Source organism: Hemitrygon akajei, chromosome 22 (assembly GCF_048418815.1).
Source record: "Hemitrygon akajei chromosome 22, sHemAka1.3, whole genome shotgun sequence".
Classification (NCBI taxonomy): domain Eukaryota; kingdom Metazoa; phylum Chordata; class Chondrichthyes; order Myliobatiformes; family Dasyatidae; genus Hemitrygon; species Hemitrygon akajei.
In genome coordinates this window covers 3,259,364-3,279,567 of record NC_133145.1, presented here as the reverse complement: position 1 = coordinate 3,279,567, position 20,204 = coordinate 3,259,364, and the positions used below count along the sequence as shown (strand labels likewise).

The 20,204-nt window shown below is 43.9% G+C and overlaps 1 protein-coding gene across 1 annotated transcript in view; it reads right to left on the bottom strand.

The window, feature by feature from the left end:
• Window positions 1–20,204, bottom strand: part of acsf2 (acyl-CoA synthetase family member 2) — a 527,858-nt gene that overhangs the window by 34,637 nt on the left and 473,017 nt on the right. The window contains 1 exon segment of the mRNA XM_073026612.1: window positions 9,542–9,693. Within this exon segment, the coding sequence (XP_072882713.1) occupies window positions 9,542–9,693 (152 nt within the window).

The window sequence follows — 20,204 nt, the reverse complement described above, 5'->3', positions numbered from 1 at the left end:
TTGTGTGTTTGGGGTAGCCATGTGGAATCTACCGGTGTGTCGACCTTGCCTGGGTGGTGGTTTCCTGGAAGAGGGTCCCCTTTGTGATGAGCTCCTGTTGGTGATAATCCATACGTGGATTCTGTTTGAGTATCCAGTGGCCGCCACTTCGAGATGTCCCGTAGCTGAATTCGGGTGTGGTACCACTTGTGTTGAAAGGATATTCGTCGAAGATCACTGTCGGTGATACTTCGTGTGTGGAGTGGAACAACTTCGGAGATAAAACCTACTGCTGTTGTTATTCTGTATTGCTGTCGTGGAATATCGACGTGATTACCTTCTCACAACATACGCGTTTGGATTACGAACGTCTCACTTCAGTCCCCTGCATCTGAACTGGACTTTTCTTACACACCATTGTAAGACTGCATCACTTACCACCTGAGCTTGAATCAGTTTGGGAACTTTACTTACACCTACATATGCATAACACCGTTAACTCTTGGTTTACCTGCTTTAGGTTCCTATATGACGTAGTTGCTAATAAAGTAGTGTTTTGTTAACAGTAAGAGCAGACTCCAGGTGCTGCTGCTGATACTTTTACAGGATTGCGTGTATGTGACAGTATAAATACATGGATTGCACACGCCATCTCACTACCACGTGAAATGCATGTGCCTCGCTTAAAGTAAGATCGAAGTTCAACTTACATTTTGGATTCCTTTTAATCAGTTTAATTTTTAAGTTACAAAACATAACATTGGTGACAAGGTTATATTTTAAAATGAACCCAAGATGCTTACTGACCTGTTCAAGTGCGGCAAGATGCTTGAACAAAAAAAATGCAGAGATTTGAGCAGTGGCCAATTTGAGAGATCGAAAGCTTAAGAAGACATAGTTCAACTCAGTTCACCAATTGAGTAGGAAAGGCAGTGACTTGTGGCAGTTTGGAGCTTTGAGCAGCTCCACACACACACACACACACACTCTCACACACACACACACACACACTCTCACACACACACACACACACAGACCCACACACACACACACACACACACACACACACACACACCACACACAAACACACACACACACACACACACACACACACTCTCACACACACACACACACACACACACACACACACACACACACACACACACTCTCACAGACCTACACACACTCTCACACACACACACACAAACACACACACACACTCTCACAGACCTACACACACTCTCACACACACACACACACACACACACACACACACACACACACACACACACACACTCTCACACACACACACACACACTCTCTCACACACACACACACACACACACACACACACACACTCTCACAGACCTACACACACTCACACACACACACACACAAACACACACACACTCTCACAGACCCACACACACTCTCACACACACAAACACACACACACACTCTCACAGACCTACACACACTCTCACACACACACACACACACACACACACACACACACACACACACACACTCTCACACACACACACACACACACTCTCTCACACACACACACACACACACACACACACACACACACACACACACACACACACACACACACACTGTTACGTACCCGTGACACGTGACAGTGGTACCCTTGTCACGTGACTGGGGTTGAAGTTATACTGGACTTGAGGTAATGGTCTTGTGATGGTGGAGTGATGTCATTTTCCCGCCAGTAGAGGTCATGTGACAGGTTTTTTTACAGGGTATAAAAGGAAGACCCTCCCTGTCAGGTGGGGCAGTTCGTGGCGGGATTTGCCAAGATGACTTCATGTCACTGCGTGATTTAATGTGATGACGCAGTTTAGTTAAAAATGAAGTTTTATATAGTGCCTAAAGTTTAAAAGGTCATTGCCAGTAGTTTCTTTGCTGGTGGAGAGTGAAGATAAAAGTTTGGAAGATAAAAATCGAGGAAAATCGATTTTCGACGGTGGATTGGTTACGACCTTATTTGATCCTCATTCGGAAGGATTTCGTTGACTGTTCTCGTGTTAATCTCCGCTGGGATAGCGGGAGATTGAGAATAGTGTGGAAAGAAGGTCAGTACCTTTAAGCCGTTATATTTCATAAAATTCTTCGTGGGAAAGTTCGACGCCGGGGGAATCGAAGGACATCGACGTGGAAGAGAATTTAAATCGCTTTAAAAAGTCTCTCCTTTTAAATGGACTGTGAGCTTTTGAACTTTCGGCATACCACTTTAAAGAACTGTTTTTTTTCAATACCGCTTTAAGAACTGTTTGAACTGCAGCGCTATTAAGAACTGTGAATCTGCCGTACAGCAGCTGTTTTCCGGTTACGTTTGAGTTTATTTACTTTTGAGGGGGTTTGTTTTCAGTGTTTAATAAACGTGTTATTTGTTATAAAAACCCTTGCCTAACTCATATATATTTATTGTTGCCTGAATACGTAACATAATTATGGGGGCTGCATCCGGATTTGGATCGTTTGAGTTTAAAATGCTTGTTGAATTTTGAATCGGTGTTTTGGTAACGGGGATTACTCGATTCTTTTGTTTGATTGGCTTGTGAGTGGTATTCAGTAACAATGAATATTGATGAGTTTCTGGATTCGCCAGCCGCAGATTTGTTAGCGAAGGCGAAAAAAACTGAAGTATCTGAGATTGCTAATAGATTGCAACTTAAAGGTATTTTGGCGACTACATCAAAAGCTGTAATACAGAGAAAAATCGCATCACATTTTGTGGCTTTGGGTGATTTTGATGAATCGATTTTAGAATCGTTTCCAATAAGTAATCTGGAGATGCAGTTGCAAATCGAACAAATGATGTTAGAGCGGTGTAAATTGGAAGCTGAACAAAAGCAGAGAGATTTTGAATATGCAATGGCGAAATTAAGGTCTGGGAATCAGTTTTCTGATTCTAAAAAAACCGTTTGTTGCTAGCCAAGAAATTAAATTGGTCCCTCCATTTAGTGAAACAGAAGTGGAAAGATATTTTCAACATTTTGAAACTATTGCTCGGATGTCAGAGTGGCCGAAAGATAAATGGTCAGTGTTGTTACAGAGTGTGATTAAAGGCAAAGCACAGCAAGTTTACACAGCTTTAACTGCTGCGCAAGCATTAGATTATGATATTGTGAAAATGTATATTCTCAAAGCATACGAATTAGTCCCAGGAGCATATAGGGAAAGATTCAGGAGTTTGAAAAAGTCTGTGGAAAAGACTTATGTGGAATTTGCCTATGATAAAGCTATGTGTTTTGAGAGATGGGTTTCTTCTAAAAATGTAAATGAGGACTATGATACATTGAAAGAGCTGATTTTAATGGAGGAATTTAAAAGAAGCATTCCTGTTGAAGTAAGGACCTACTTAAATGAGAGGGATACTGATAAATTGCAGGACTGTGCTAGATTAGCTGATGAGTATGTTTTAATCCATAAGAATAAATTTCTTCAGGGTAGAATTTTTAAGAGGAAAAATAACATGGAGACTCAAGGTAAATCAGAAATTAAATCAGAGGTTAATGAGAAAGGTAAGGAGGAAGGAAAACCTGTGAAGGAAAGACAGTTTGGTCTTATTTGTAACTATTGTAAGAAGCCTGGCCATGTAATAGCTAACTGTTTCAAATTGAAAAAGAAAGAGAAGGAAGCAGTTCCAGATGCTTGTGTGCAACATACTGAAGCACCTGTAAAGTTACAGGGTTTGGTAAACACAAATGAGGATTTGTTAGAGTCTGACCAAATTAGAAAGGGATATGATCATTTTATAACTGAAGGGTTTGTATCCTTGAAAGAAGGATCTACTCTGGTGCCAATAAAAATCCTTAGGGATACTGGAGCTTCTCAATCACTGATGTTAGATAGTGTGTTGAAGTTTAATGAAGAGAGTGATACTGGTGAGGTAAATTACATAAGAGGTGTTGGAAGTGATTTTATGCCTGTACATTTACATAAAGTAAATTTAAAGTTAGGGTTAGTTATAGGATTTGTTAATGTAGGATTACAGCATAGCTTACCTGTGAAGGGTATTTCTTTATTGTTAGGTAATGACTTGGTAGGTGGACAAGTTTTTCCTGAAGTGCATTTGACAATGGAGTCAGAGGAACCAGAGGTGAATTCTAACACAGATTCTTCCTGTGTTGTGACTAGAGCTATGGCTAAAAAAATTGATGTGCAGAATGAGGTTGTTACTCAAGACTGTTCAACTCAGGATTTGAGTTTTGAGGATGTGTCAGAGACTTTCTTACCTTCGTTGTTTGAACAAGATTCTGTGAGTAAGTTTGACTATGAAGATTTATCTCTGTCTCGGAAGGAGATGATAGCAGAGCAGAATAGAGATCCTGAGATTATAAAATTAAGGGAACAAGCTTTACTAGGTAGTGAAATTGAGAAGGTGTCAGTAGGATATTACTTGGAAAAAGGAGTGTTGATGAGGAAGTGGAGGTCGCCTACAATTCCTGCAAGTGAGGAATGGAATGTTGTTTATCAGGTGGTTGTTCCTAAAGTTTATCGGAATGAGATTTTGACTTTAGCTCATAGTGTGCCTTTAGGTGGACATCAAGGGGTAAGGAAAACTGTGGACAAGATTTTAAAACATTTTTACTGGCCTGGTCTAAGAAAAGATGTGGCGATGTTTTGTAAAATGTGCCATACTTGTCAAATTGTGGGTAAACCAAATCAGGTTACACCAGTAGCTCCATTACAACCTATTCCAGCATTCGGTGAACTGTTTTCTAAAGTTATTGTAGATTGTGTTGGTCCATTACCAAAGACAAAAACTGGTTATCAGTATTTGTTGACTATCATGTGTACTTCGTCTAGGTTTCCAGAGGCAGTACCACTTAGGAATATAAAAGCTAAAACTGTGACGAAGGCTCTTATAAAATTCTTTACTTATTTTGGATTGCCTAAGGAAATACAAACTGATCAAGGCAGTAATTTTATGTCTGGATTGTTTCAACAGATAGTTTATAAATTGGGAGCTAAGCAAATCACTTCGTCTGCATACCATCCAGAATCGCAAGGTGCCTTGGAGAGGTTTCATTCTACCCTCAAGAATATGATTAGGACATATTGTGTGGAAAATGAAAGTGACTGGGATGAGAGTATAAACTTACTTTTATTTGCAGTAAGGGAATCGGTACAGGAATCTTTAGGTTTTAGTCCATTTGAACTTGTGTTTGGGCATAGAGTTAGAGGACCTTTAGCTTTATTGAAGGAACAGTGGATTAGTAAGGAAGTGCATACTAATTTGTTGGACTATGTTTTGAAATTTAAGGACAGGTTACATAAAGCTTGTAGTTTAGCCAAGGAAAATTTAAAGTTGGCTCAGGAGAAAATGAAAACTTGGTATGATAAAGAAGCTAGGATGAGGATGTTTAAGCCTGGAGATAAGGTGTTGGTTCTTTTCCCAGTGCAGACAAATCCTTTACAAGCTAGATTTCATGGTCCTTATGAAATTGTGTCTAGAATCAATGATGTGGATTATGTAATAAAAACTCCAGATCGCAGAAGGTCAACACAACTTTGCCACATAAATATGATTAAACCATATTTTGAGAAACAATCCGATACTGTGACTGTTGTGGTTAGTGAGAATGAGTTTGATTTAACTGGGAACATGATAGATGATTCATCTGACTTTCATTCTAAATCTAACATTGTTTCTGTTAGGTTACCTAATTCGACCATTTTGGAAAATATGGATGAGAAATGAGCACATTTACAGCTAGAGCAGAAACAACAGATGAAGGAATTGATTTTTAAGTATAAGGATTTGTTTCCAGATGTTCCGAGAAGGACTACTATAGCTTCACATGATGTAGATGTTGGAGATGCCAAACCTATTAAACAACATCCATATAGGATGAACATGGAAAAATGTGAACTTACTGAGAAAGAAATTGAATACATGTTAGAGAATGATATTATTAGACATTCTAACTCGAATTGGAGTTCGCCATGTGTTATGGTGCCAAAACCTGATGGTAGTATTAGGTTTTGTACGGACTATAGGAAGGTGAATGCTGTAACGAAAACAGATGCATATCCAATTCCTAGAGTAGATGATTGTGTAGATAAGGTTGGAAAAGCAAAGTTCCTTACAAAGATTGATTTATTGAAAGGGTATTGGTGTGTTCCATTAACGGACAGAGGTAGAGAGATTTCTGCATTTGTAACTCCATCTGGGTTATATGAGTATAATGTTCTTCCATTTGGGATGAAGAATGCCCCAGGTACTTTCCAGAGGATGATTAACTCTGTGATTCAGGGATTGAAAGATATTGATGCTTATATTGATGATTTAGTGACAGGAAATGATACTTGGGAAGCACACATAATTGCGGTGGAGAAATTGTTTGAAAGGCTTTCAAAAGCTAACTTAACTATTAATTTAGCTAAGAGTGAATTTGGACATGCCACTGTGACTTACCTTGGTTATGTTGTGGGTCAAGGTAAGGTAGCTCCTGTTCAGGCAAAAGTTCGGGCAATTTTAGAGATTCCCACTCCAACGGGGAAAAAAACTCTCAGAAGATTTTTGGGAATGGTAGGATATTATCGAAAATTTTGTAAGAATTTTGCTAATGTTGCCCTTCCATTAACTAACCTTCTGCAGAAGAATGTGAAGTTTGTGTGGACAGTGCCTTGTCAGGAAGCATTTGAAAAATTGAAAACAATGATATGTCAACTTTGAAAAACCTTTTTCATTAGCTGTAGATGCTAGTGATGAAGCTGCGGGAGCAGTATTGATGCAAAGGAATGAGGGTGATGAGGTTGATCATCCAGTAGCTTACTTTTCTAAGAAATTTAATAAGCATCAAAGAAACTATTCAACAATAGAGAAAGAATTGTTATCTCTTGTTTTAGCTTTGGAATATTTTGAGGTATATGTTGGTACAACTCAAAAACCACTTATTGTTTACACTGATCATAATCTGTTAGTTTTTCTGAGTAAGATGAAAAACAAAAACAGAAGATTATTAAATTGGAGTTTGATGTTACAAGAGTACAATATTGTGATAACTCATATTAAAGGTAAAGATAATGTGGTTGCTGATTGTCTATCTCGATGTTGAATGTACAATGTAATTTTTTTTTTGGAGTAGTTTTTTTTATTGTAACACTCCTACTGTATTGTATGTTGTAAGATGTTATATGATGGTATTGTATATTGTGTATGCTATATAATTTATACATTTGGTTTTTCTTGCAAGTAATTGTTAAAATTTTTGTTCTTGTAAGACCAAAAATGTTTTTTTTGGAGGGAGGTGTTACGTACCCGTGACATGTGACAGTGGTACCCTTGTCACATGACTGGGGTTGAAGTTATACTGGACTTGAGGTAATGGTCTTGTGATGGTGGAGTGATGTCATTTTCCCGCCAGTAGAGGTCATGTGACAGGTTTTTTTACAGGGTATAAAAGGAAGACCCACCCTGTCAGGTGGGGCAGTTCGTGGCGGGATTTGCCAAGATGACTTCATGTCACTGCGTGATTTAATGTGATGACGCAGTTTAGTTAAAAATGAAGTTTTATATAGTGCCTAAAGTTTAAAAGGTCATTGCCAGTAGTTTCTTTGCTGGTGGAGAGTGAAGATAAAAGTTTGGAAGATAAAAATCGAGGAAAATCGATTTTCGACGGTGGATTGGTTATGACCTTATTTGATCCTCATTCGGAAGGATTTCGTTGACTGTTCTCGTGTTAATCTCCGCTGGGATAGCGGGAGATTGAGAATAGTGTGGAAAGAAGGTCAGTACCTTTAAGCCGTTATATTTCATAAAATTCTTCGTGGGAAAGTTCGACGCCGGGGGAATCAAAGGACATCGACGTGGAAGAGAATTTAAATCGCTTTAAAAAGTCTCTCCTTTTAAATGGACTGTGAGCTTTTGAACTTTCGGCATACCGCTTTAAAGAACTGTTTTTTTTCAATACTGCTTTAAGAACTGTTTGAACTGCAGCGCTATTAAGAACTGTGAATCTGCCGTACAGCAGCTGTTTTCCGGTTACGTTTGAGTTTGTTTACTTTTGAGGGGGTTTGTTTTCAGTGTTTAATAAACGTGTTATTTGTTATAAAAACCCTTGCCTAACTCATATATATTTATTGTTGCCTGAATACGTAACAACACACACACACACACCCACACACACACACACACACACACACACACACACACACACACACACACACACACACACACACACACACAGACCCACACACACTCACAGACCCACACTCTCACACACACACTCTCACTCACACACACACACACACACACACTCTCTCTCACACACACACACACACACACACACACACACAGACCCACACACACTCACAGACCCACACACTCACACACACACACACACACACACACACTCTCACTCACACACACACACACACACTCTCACACACACACACACAGACCCACACACACTCACACACACACACACACACTCTCACTCACACACACACACACACACACACACACACACACACACACACACACACACACACACACACACACACACACACACACACATGCAGAGTTTATTGTTCTTTCTTGTTTATAGTGGTACTGTTGGAACAGTGGAGGTGCCAGGCAGGACAGCTGAAAGCTCCTCTTGCAGGATGTGGGAAGGCAGGGAGACCTCCGGTGTCCCTGATAACGACAACTGTGAGAAGTGCATCCAGCTGCAGCTCCTAACACTCCGCATTGGGGAGTTAGATTTGGAACTGGATGAACTCTGGATCATTCAGGAGGCTGGGGGGGGTGATAGATAGGACATATAGAGAGGTAGTTACTCCGAAGATACAGGACACAGGAAACTATGCGACGGTCAGGAAGGGTAAGGGGTTAAACTGCCAGTGCAGAGTAACCCTGTGACCTTCTCCCTCAACAACAGGTATACCACTTTGGATACTGTTGGAGAAGATGGCCTGGCAGAGCAGAGACACAGTGGTTAGGACTCTGGCACGGAGTTTGACTCAGAAGGGAAGGTGGGTGAGAAGAGATGAGCTCTGGTATACAGGATTTGTTAGGGGAACAGAAAGGAGGTTTTGTAGGGGAGAACAAGATTCCCAGATGGTATGTTGCCTCCTGGGTGCCAGGACATCTCAGATCAAATCCTCAACATTCGTAAGTGGGAGGGTGAACAGTCAGAGGTCCGTGTAGGTATCAATGAGATAGGTAGGTTGAGTGATGAGATTCTTCAAAGTAAATTCAGGGAGTTAGGTGCTAAGTTAAAGGGCCAGACCTCCAGGGATGTGATCTCAGGATTGCTACCCATGCCTCATACTAGTGATGCCAGAAATAGGAAGATTATGCAGCAAGTTAACAATCTCATTATGACTTGTCACAGCAAACTAACAGTCACATTATAAGTTCTCTCACTCATCCAACTCCTGTAGTTTGCACTCATCCCCGGAACAGAGCAGCCCGTGCCGAGCACTTGGTCCGGAAATGCGTAACAAGAGCAGAGCTGGGGCTGAATTTTCTCAGTGTTTGGAGGAACTGAACTCAGATCCCGCACTTCACCCACTCACTCACCCTGTTCTATACCAGCCCTCCGGGGTGATGACTTCCTTTGTCTTTTCCTGGTCATTCCAGTATCCCAACATGACAGAATACCCACGGATCCACAGTTCCCCTGCCGTGTTCACAGGAAGGATTTCCTTAGTTTGGGGATCCACAACTTTAGCCTGTGATACAAATTGAAAAACGTGAATTACCGGAGGAGCGGTACTCTGCGGATTCTCCTTAGATCAATGGGTATTAAACGTGTTTCTTAGAGCTTCTGTGCCATGCTCAACGCTAGTGTCACCATCCCTGTGGGAATGCTAAGCTTCTGGGAAATAAATGCCACTGTAGAAGAGAAAGCACACAGGGATACTGAGCAATGAAATGTTGGAGACTGCAGGAGAGGAACTCTTAGCTGGATCTCCATGGAATGGACATCGAGGTTGGCAACGAGAGAGTTAAACGATGTTCCTACTCAGCTTTTACTGAGAAACAACGAGGGCAGCATTATTAGCATGTCCAGAAAACCAGAAGACGTGGAGCAAAATTAGGCCATTGGTCCCTTTGAGCCTATTTTGCATTCCATCACGGCAAATTTATTATCCATCTCCTGCTGCCCCCCAACCTTTGACACTGACTAATCAAGAAAATATCCACCTTCACTTAAATATAGTCTTTTAACTGGGTCTCCAGTGAATTACTCAGTCACAACCCGCTGGCTAAAGAAACTCCTACGCATCTCCTCAAAATGGGTGTTGCCCTATTCTGAAGCTGCGTCCTTCTCCATTATGGGAAACAGTCTCTCCATGTCCACTCTCTCTAGCCTTTCAATATTTGATGGAGATCTCCCCTCATTCTTCTAAACTCCAGCGAGTAAAGGCCCAAAGCGCCTCACTCATTAACCCTTTCACTCCTGGAACCATTCTCACAAACCTCCTCTCGACCCTGCCCAATGCCGGCACATCGTTCCTTACATAAGTGGCCCAAAACTGCTCACAGTATCTGTGTGTTCTGACCAATGCCTAATAAAGCCTCAGCATCACATCCTTCCTGGTCTATTCTAGTTCTCTCGTAATGCATGCTGATATTGCATTTGCCTTCAATACCACAAGTCAAATCAGAGAACAACACGGTACAGAGAACAACACGGTACAGAGAACAACCCAGATCAGAGAACAGCACAGTACAGAGAACAACCCAGATCAGAGAACAACACGGTACAGAGAACAACATGGAGCAGAGAACAACACGGTACAGAGAACAACACGGTGCAGAGAACAACACGGTACAGAGAACAACACGGTGCAGAGAACAACACGGTGCAGAGAACAACACGGTACAGAGAACAGCACTGATCAGAGAACAACACGGTACAGAGAACAACACGGTACAGAGAACAACCCAGATCAGAGAACAAACCAGATCAGAGAACAACACGGTACAGAGAACAACACGGTGCAGAGAACAACCCAGATCAGAGAACAACACGGTACAGAGAACAACATGGAGCAGAGAACAACACGGTACAGAGAACAACACGGTGCAGAGAACAACACGGTACAAGTAACAACACGGTACAGAGAACAACACAGATCAGAGAGCAACACGGAGCAGAGAACAACACAGAACAGAGAATAACACGGTGCAGAGAACAACACGGTGCAGAGAACAACACAGAGCAGAGAACAACACGGCACAGAGAACAACACGGTACAGAGAACAACACGCTACAGAGAACAACACGGTACAGAGAAAAACCCAGATCAGAGAACAACACGTTACAGAGAACAACACGGAGCAGAGAACAACACGGTACAGAGAACAACACGCTACAGAGAACAACACGGTACAGAGAAAAAAGCAGATCAGAGAACAACACGGTACAGAGAACAACACGGTGCAGAGAACAACACAGATCAGAGAACAACACGGTACAGAGAACAACCCAGATCAGAGAACAACACGGCGCAGAGAACAACACGGCACAGAGAACAACACGGTACAGAGAACAACACGGTACAGAGAACAACACGCTACAGAGAACAACACGATACAGAGAACAACACGCTACAGAGAACAACACGGTACAGAGAACAACACGGTACAGAGAACAACCCAGATCAGAGAACAACACGGTACAGAGAACAACATGGTACAGAGAACAACCCAGATCAGAGAACAACACGGTACAGAGAACAATACGGTACAGAGAACAACACGGTACAGAGAACAACACGGTACAGAGCACAACCCAGATCAGAGAACAACACGGTACAGAGAACAACACAGAGCAGAGAACAACACGTTACAGAGAACAACATGCTACAGAGAACAACACGGTACAGAGAACAACACGGTGCAGAGAACAACCCAGATCAGAGAACAACACGGTACAGAGAACAACACGGTACAGAGAACAACACGGTGCAGAGAATAACCCAGATCAGAGAACAACACGGTACAGAGAACAACACGGTACAGAGAACAATACGGTACAGAGAACAACACGGTACAGAGAACAACACGGTACAGAGCACAACCCAGATCAGAGAACAACACTGTACAGAGCACAACACGGTACAGAGCACAACACGGTACAGAGAACAGCACGGTACAGAGAACAACACGGTACAGAGAACAACACGGTACAGAGAACAACACGGTGCAGAGAATAACCCAGATCAGAGAACAACACGGTACAGAGCACAACACGGTACAGAGAACAACCCAGATCAGAGAACAACACGGTACAGAGAACAACACGGATCAGAGAACAACACGGAGCAGAGAACAACACGGTACAGAGAACAACACGGTACAAGTAACAACACGGTACAGAGAACAACACAGATCAGAGAGAAACACGGAGCAGAGAACAACACGGAACAGAGAATAACACGGTGCAGAGAACAACACGGTGCAGAGAACAACACGGAGCAGAGAACAACACGGCACAGAGAACAACACGGTACAGAGAACAACACGCTACAGAGAACAACACGGTACAGAGAAAAACCCAGATCAGAGAACAACACGGTACAGAGAACAACACGGTACAGAGAACAACACGGAGCAGAGAACAACACGGTACAGAGAACAACACGCTACAGAGAACAACACGGTACAGAGAAAAACCCAGATCAGAGAACAACACGGTACAGAGAACAACACGGTGCAGAGAACAACACAGATCAGAGAACAACACGGTACAGAGAACAACCCAGATCAGAGAACAACACGGCGCAGAGAACAACACGGCACAGAGAACAACACGGTACAGAGAACAACACGGTACAGAGAACAACACAGATCAGAGAACAACACGGTGCAGAGAACAACATGGTACAGAGAACAACACAGAGCAGAGAACAATCCAGATCAGAGAACAACACAGCACAGAGAACAACAAGGTACAGAGAACAACACTGTACAGAGAACAACCCTGATCAGAGAACAACAAGGTACAGAGAACAACATGGTACAGAGAACAACCCAGATCAGAGAACAAAACGGTACAGAGAACAACACGGTACAGAGAACAACACGGTGCAGAGAACAACACGGTACAGAGAACAAAATGGAGCAGAGAACAACCCAGATCAGAGAACAACACGGTACAGAGAACAACCCAGATCAGAGAACAACAAGGTACAGAGAACAACATGGAGCAGAGAACAACACGGTACAGACAACAACCCAGATCAGAGAACAACACGGTACAGAGAACAACACGGTACAGAGAACAACACGGTGCAGAGAACAACACGGTGCAGAGCACAACAGAGATCAGTGAACAACACGGTGCAGAGAACAACACAGATCAGAGAACAACACGGTACAGAGAACAACACGGCACAGAGAACAACACGGTACAGAGCACAACACGCTACAGAGAACAACACGGTACAGAGAAAAACCCAGATCAGAGAACAACACGGTACAGAGAACAACACGGTACAGAGAACAACACGGAGCAGAGAACAACACGGTACAGAGAACAACACGCTACAGAGAACAACACGGTACAGAGAAAAACCCAGATCAGAGAACAACACGGTACAGAGAACAACACGGTGCAGAGAACAACACAGATCAGAGAACAACACGGTACAGAGAACAACCCAGATCAGAGAACAACACGGCGCAGAGAACAACACGGTGCAGAGAACAACACGGTACAGAGAACAACACGGTGCAGAGAACAACACGGTGCAGAGAACAACACGGTACAGAGAACAGCACTGATCAGAGAACAACACGGTACAGAGAACAACACGGTACAGAGAACAAGCCAGATCAGAGAACAACCCAGATCAGAGAACAACACGGTACAGAGAACAACACGGTGCAGAGAACAACCCAGATCAGAGAACAACACGGTACAGAGAACAACATGGAGCAGAGAACAACACGGTACAGAGAACAACACGGTGCAGAGAACAACACGGTACAAGTAACAACACGGTACAGAGAACAACACAGATCAGAGAGCAACACGGAGCAGAGAACAACACGGAACAGAGAATAACACGGTGCAGAGAACAACACGGTGCAGAGAACAACACAGAGCAGAGAACAACACGGCACAGAGAACAACACGGTACAGAGAACAACACGCTACAGAGAACAACACGGTACAGAGAAAAACCCAGATCAGAGAACAACACGTTACAGAGAACAACACGGCACAGAGAACAACACGGTACAGAGAACAACACGGTACAGAGAACAACACAGATCAGAGAACAACACGGTGCAGAGAACAACACGGTACAGAGAACAACACAGAGCAGAGAACAATCCAGATCAGAGAACAACACAGCACAGAGAACAACCCAGATCAGAGAACAACACGGTACAGAGAACAACACTGTACAGAGAACAACCCTGATCAGAGAACAACAAGGTACAGAGAACAACATGGAGCAGAGAACAACATGGTACAGAGAACAACCCAGATCAGAGAACAAAACGGTACAGAGAACAACACGGTACAGAGAACAACACGGTGCAGAGAACAACACGGTACAGAGAACAAAATGGAGCAGAGAACAACCCAGATCAGAGAACAACACGGTACAGAGAACAACCCAGATCAGAGAACAACAAGGTACAGAGAACAACATGGAGCAGAGAACAACACGGTACAGACAACAACCCAGATCAGAGAACAACACGGTACAGAGAACAACACGGTACAGAGAACAACACGGTGCAGAGAACAACATGGAGCAGAGAACAACACGGTACAGAGAACAACACGCTACAGAGAACAACACGGTACAGAGAAAAACCCAGATCAGAGAACAACACGGTACAGAGAACAACACGGTGCAGAGAACAACACGGTGCAGAGAACAACACGGAGCAGAGAACAACACGGCACAGAGAACAACACGGTACAGAGAACAACACGCTACAGAGAACAACACGGTACAGAGAACAACCCAGATCAGAGAACAACACGGCGCAGAGAACAACACGGCACAGAGAACAACACAGTACAGAGAACAACACGGTACAGAGAACAACCCAGATCAGAGAACAACACAGCACAGAGAACAACCCAGATCAGAGAACAACATGGTACAGAGAACAACACTGTACAGAGAACAACATGGAGCAGAGAACAACAAGGTACAGAGAACAACATGGAGCAGAGAACAACACGGTACAGAGAACAACCCAGATCAGAGAACAAAACGATACAGAGAACAACACGGTACAGAGAACAACACGGTGCAGAGAACAACACGGTACAGAGAACAACATGGAGCAGAGAACAACCCAGATCAGAGAACAACACGGTACAGAGAACAACCCAGATCAGAGAACAACAAGGTACAGAGAACAACATGGAGCAGAGAACAACACGGTACAGACAACAACCCAGATCAGAGAACAACACGGTACAGAGAACAACACGATACAGAGAACAACACGCTACAGAGAACAACACGATACAGAGAACAACACGCTACAGAGAACAACACGGTACAGAGAACAACACGGTACAGAGAACAACCCAGATCAGAGAACAACACGGTACAGAGAACAACATGGTACAGAGAACAACCCAGATCAGAGAACAACACGGTACAGAGAACAATACGGTACAGAGAACAACACGGTACAGAGAACAACACGGTACAGAGCACAACCCAGATCAGAGAACAACACGGTACAGAGAACAACACAGAGCAGAGAACAACACGTTACAGAGAACAACATGCTACAGAGAACAACACGGTACAGAGAACAACACGGTGCAGAGAACAACCCAGATCAGAGAACAACACGGTACAGAGAACAACACGGTACAGAGAACAACACGGTGCAGAGAATAACCCAGATCAGAGAACAACGCGGTACAGAGAACAACACGGTACAGAGAACAATACGGTACAGAGAACAACACGGTACAGAGAACAACACGGTACAGAGCACAACCCAGATCAGAGAACAACACTGTACAGAGCACAACACGGTACAGAGCACAACACGGTACAGAGAACAGCACGGTACAGAGAACAACACGGTACAGAGAACAACACGGTACAGAGAACAACACGGTGCAGAGAATAACCCAGATCAGAGAACAACACGGTACAGAGCACAACACGGTACAGAGAACAACCCAGATCAGAGAACAACACGGTACAGAGAACAACACGGATCAGAGAACAACACGGAGCAGAGAACAACACGGTACAGAGAACAACACGGTACAAGTAACAACACGGTACAGAGAACAACACAGATCAGAGAGCAACACGGAGCAGAGAACAACACGGAACAGAGAATAACACGGTGCAGAGAACAACACGGTGCAGAGAACAACACGGAGCAGAGAACAACACGGCACAGAGAACAACACGGTACAGAGAACAACACGCTACAGAGAACAACACGGTACAGAGAAAAACCCAGATCAGAGAACAACACGGTACAGAGAACAACACGGTACAGAGAACAACACGGAGCAGAGAACAACACGGTACAGAGAACAACACGCTACAGAGAACAACACGGTACAGAGAAAAACCCAGATCAGAGAACAACACGGTACAGAGAACAACACGGTGCAGAGAACAACACAGATCAGAGAACAACACGGTACAGAGAACAACCCAGATCAGAGAACAACACGGCGCAGAGAACAACACGGCACAGAGAACAACACGGTACAGAGAACAACACGGTACAGAGAACAACACAGATCAGAGAACAACACGGTGCAGAGAACAACATGGTACAGAGAACAACACAGAGCAGAGAACAATCCAGATCAGAGAACAACACAGCACAGAGAACAACAAGGTACAGAGAACAACACTGTACAGAGAACAACCCTGATCAGAGAACAACAAGGTACAGAGAACAACATGGAGCAGAGAACAACATGGTACAGAGAACAACCCAGATCAGAGAACAAAACGGTACAGAGAACAACACGGTACAGAGAACAACACGGTGCAGAGAACAACACGGTACAGAGAACAAAATGGAGCAGAGAACAACCCAGATCAGAGAACAACACGGTACAGAGAACAACCCAGATCAGAGAACAACAAGGTACAGAGAACAACATGGAGCAGAGAACAACACGGTACAGACAACAACCCAGATCAGAGAACAACACGGTACAGAGAACAACACGGTACAGAGAACAACACGGTGCAGAGAACAACACGGTGCAGAGCACAACAGAGATCAGTGAACAACACGGTGCAGAGAACAACACAGATCAGAGAACAACACGGTACAGAGAACAACACGGCACAGAGAACAACACGGTACAGAGCACAACACGCTACAGAGAACAACACGGTACAGAGAAAAACCCAGATCAGAGAACAACACGGTACAGAGAACAACACGGTACAGAGAACAACACGGAGCAGAGAACAACACGGTACAGAGAACAACACGCTACAGAGAACAACACGGTACAGAGAAAAACCCAGATCAGAGAACAACACGGTACAGAGAACAACAGGGTGCAGAGAACAACACAGATCAGAGAACAACACGGTACAGAGAACAACCCAGATCAGAGAACAACACGGCGCAGAGAACAACACGGCACAGAGAACAACACGGTACAGAGAACAACACGGTACAGAGAACAACACAGAGCAGAGAACAATCCAGATCAGAGAACAACACAGCACAGAGAACAACCCAGATCAGAGAACAACACGGTACAGAGAACAACACTGTACAGAGAACAACCCTGATCAGAGAACAACAAGGTACAGAGAACAACATGGAGCAGAGAACAACATGGTACAGAGAACAACCCAGATCAGAGAACAAAACGGTACAGAGAACAACACGGTACAGAGAACAACACGGTGCAGAGAACAACACGGTACAGAGAACAAAATGGAGCAGAGAACAACCCAGATCAGAGAACAACACGGTACAGAGAACAACCCAGATCAGAGAACAACACGGTACAGAGAACAACACGGTACAGAGAACAACACGGTGCAGAGAACAACACGGTGCAGAGAACAACACAGATCAGAGAACAACACGGTACAGAGAACAACCCAGATCAGAGAACAACACGGCGCAGAGAACAACACGGCACAGAGAACAACACGGTACAAAGAACAACACAGAGCAGAGAACAACCCAGATCAGAGACCAACACGGTACAGAGAACAACACTGTACAGAGAACAACCCTGATCAGAGAACAACAAGGTACAGAGAACAACATGGAGCAGAGAACAACATGGTACAGAGAATAACCCAGATCAGAGAACAAAACGGTACAGAGAACAACACGGTACAGAGAACAACACGGTGCAGAGAACAACACGGTACAGAGAACAACATGGAGCAGAGAACAACCCAGATCAGAGAACAACACGGTACAGAGAACAACCCAGATCAGAGAACAACAAGGTACAGAGAACAACATGGAGCAGAGAACAACACGGTACAGACAACAACCCAGATCAGAGAACAACACGGTACAGAGAACAACACGGAACAGAGAACAACACGGTACAGAGAACAACACGGATAAGAGAACAACACGGTGCAGAGAACAACACGGTACAGAGAAGAACACGGTACAGAGAACAACACGGATCAGAGAACAACACGGTGCAGAGAACAACACGGTACAGAGAACAACCCGGTGCAGAGAACAACACGGTACAGAGAACAGCACTGATCAGAGAACAACACGGTACAGAGAACAACCCAGATCAGAGAACAACAAGGTACAGAGAACAACATGGAGCAGAGAACAACACGGTACAGACAACAACCCAGATCAGAGAACAACACGGTACAGAGAACAACACGGTGCAGAGAACAACACGGTGCAGAGCACAACACAGATCAGAGAACAACACGGTGCAGAGAACAACACAGATCAGAGAACAACACGGTACAGAGAACAACCCAGATCAGAGAACAACACGGCGCAGAGAACAACACGGCACAGAGAACAACACGGTACAGAGAACAACACGGTGCAGAGAACAACACGGTACAGAGAACAACCCAGATGATAGAACAACACGGTACAGAGAACAATACGGTACAAAGAACAACATGGTACAGAGAACAACACGGTACAGAGAACAACACGGTACAGAGAACAACACAGAGCAGAGAACAACCCAGATCAGAGACCAACACGGTACAGAGAACAACACTGTACCGAGAACAACCCTGATCAGAGAACAACAAGGTACAGAGAACAACATGGAGCAGAGAACAACATGGTACAGAGAACAACCCAGATCAGAGAACAAAACGGTACAGAGAACAACACGGTACAGAGAACAACACGGTGCAGAGAACAACACGGTACAGAGAACAACATGGAGCAGAGAACAACCCAGATCAGAGAACAACACGGTACAGAGAACAACCCAGATCAGAGAACAACAAGGTACAGAGAACAACATGGAGCAGAGAACAACACGGTACAGACAACAACCCAGATCAGAGAACAACACGGTACAGAGAACAACACGGTACAGAAAACAACACGGTACAGAGAACAACACGGATCAGAGAACAACACGGTGCAGAGAACAACACGGTACAGAGAACAACACGGTACAGAGAACAACACGGATCAGAGAACAACACGGTGCAGAGAAAAACACGGTACAGAGAACAACCCGGTGCAGAGAACAACACGGTACAGAGAACAGCACTGATCAGAGAACAACACGGTACAGAGAACAACCCAGATCAGAGAACAACCCAGATCAGAGAACAACACGGTACGGAGAACAACACGGTACAGAGAACAACACGGAGCAGAGAACAACACGGTACAGAGAACAACACGGTACAGAGAAAAACAAAGATCAGAGAACAACACGGTACAGAGAACAACACGGTACAGAGAACAACACGGCACAGAGAACATCACGGTACAGAGAACAACCCAGATCAGAGAACAACACGGTACAGAGAACAACACAGATCAGAGAACAACACGGTACAGAGAACAACACGGTACAGAGAACAACACGGTGCAGAGAACAACACAGATCAGAGAACAACACGGTACAGAGAACAACCCAGATCAGAGAACAACACGGCGCAGAGAACAACACGGCACAGAGAACAACACGGTACAGAGAACAACACGGTACAGAGAACAACACAGATCAGAGAACAACACGGTGCAGAGAACAACACGGTACAGA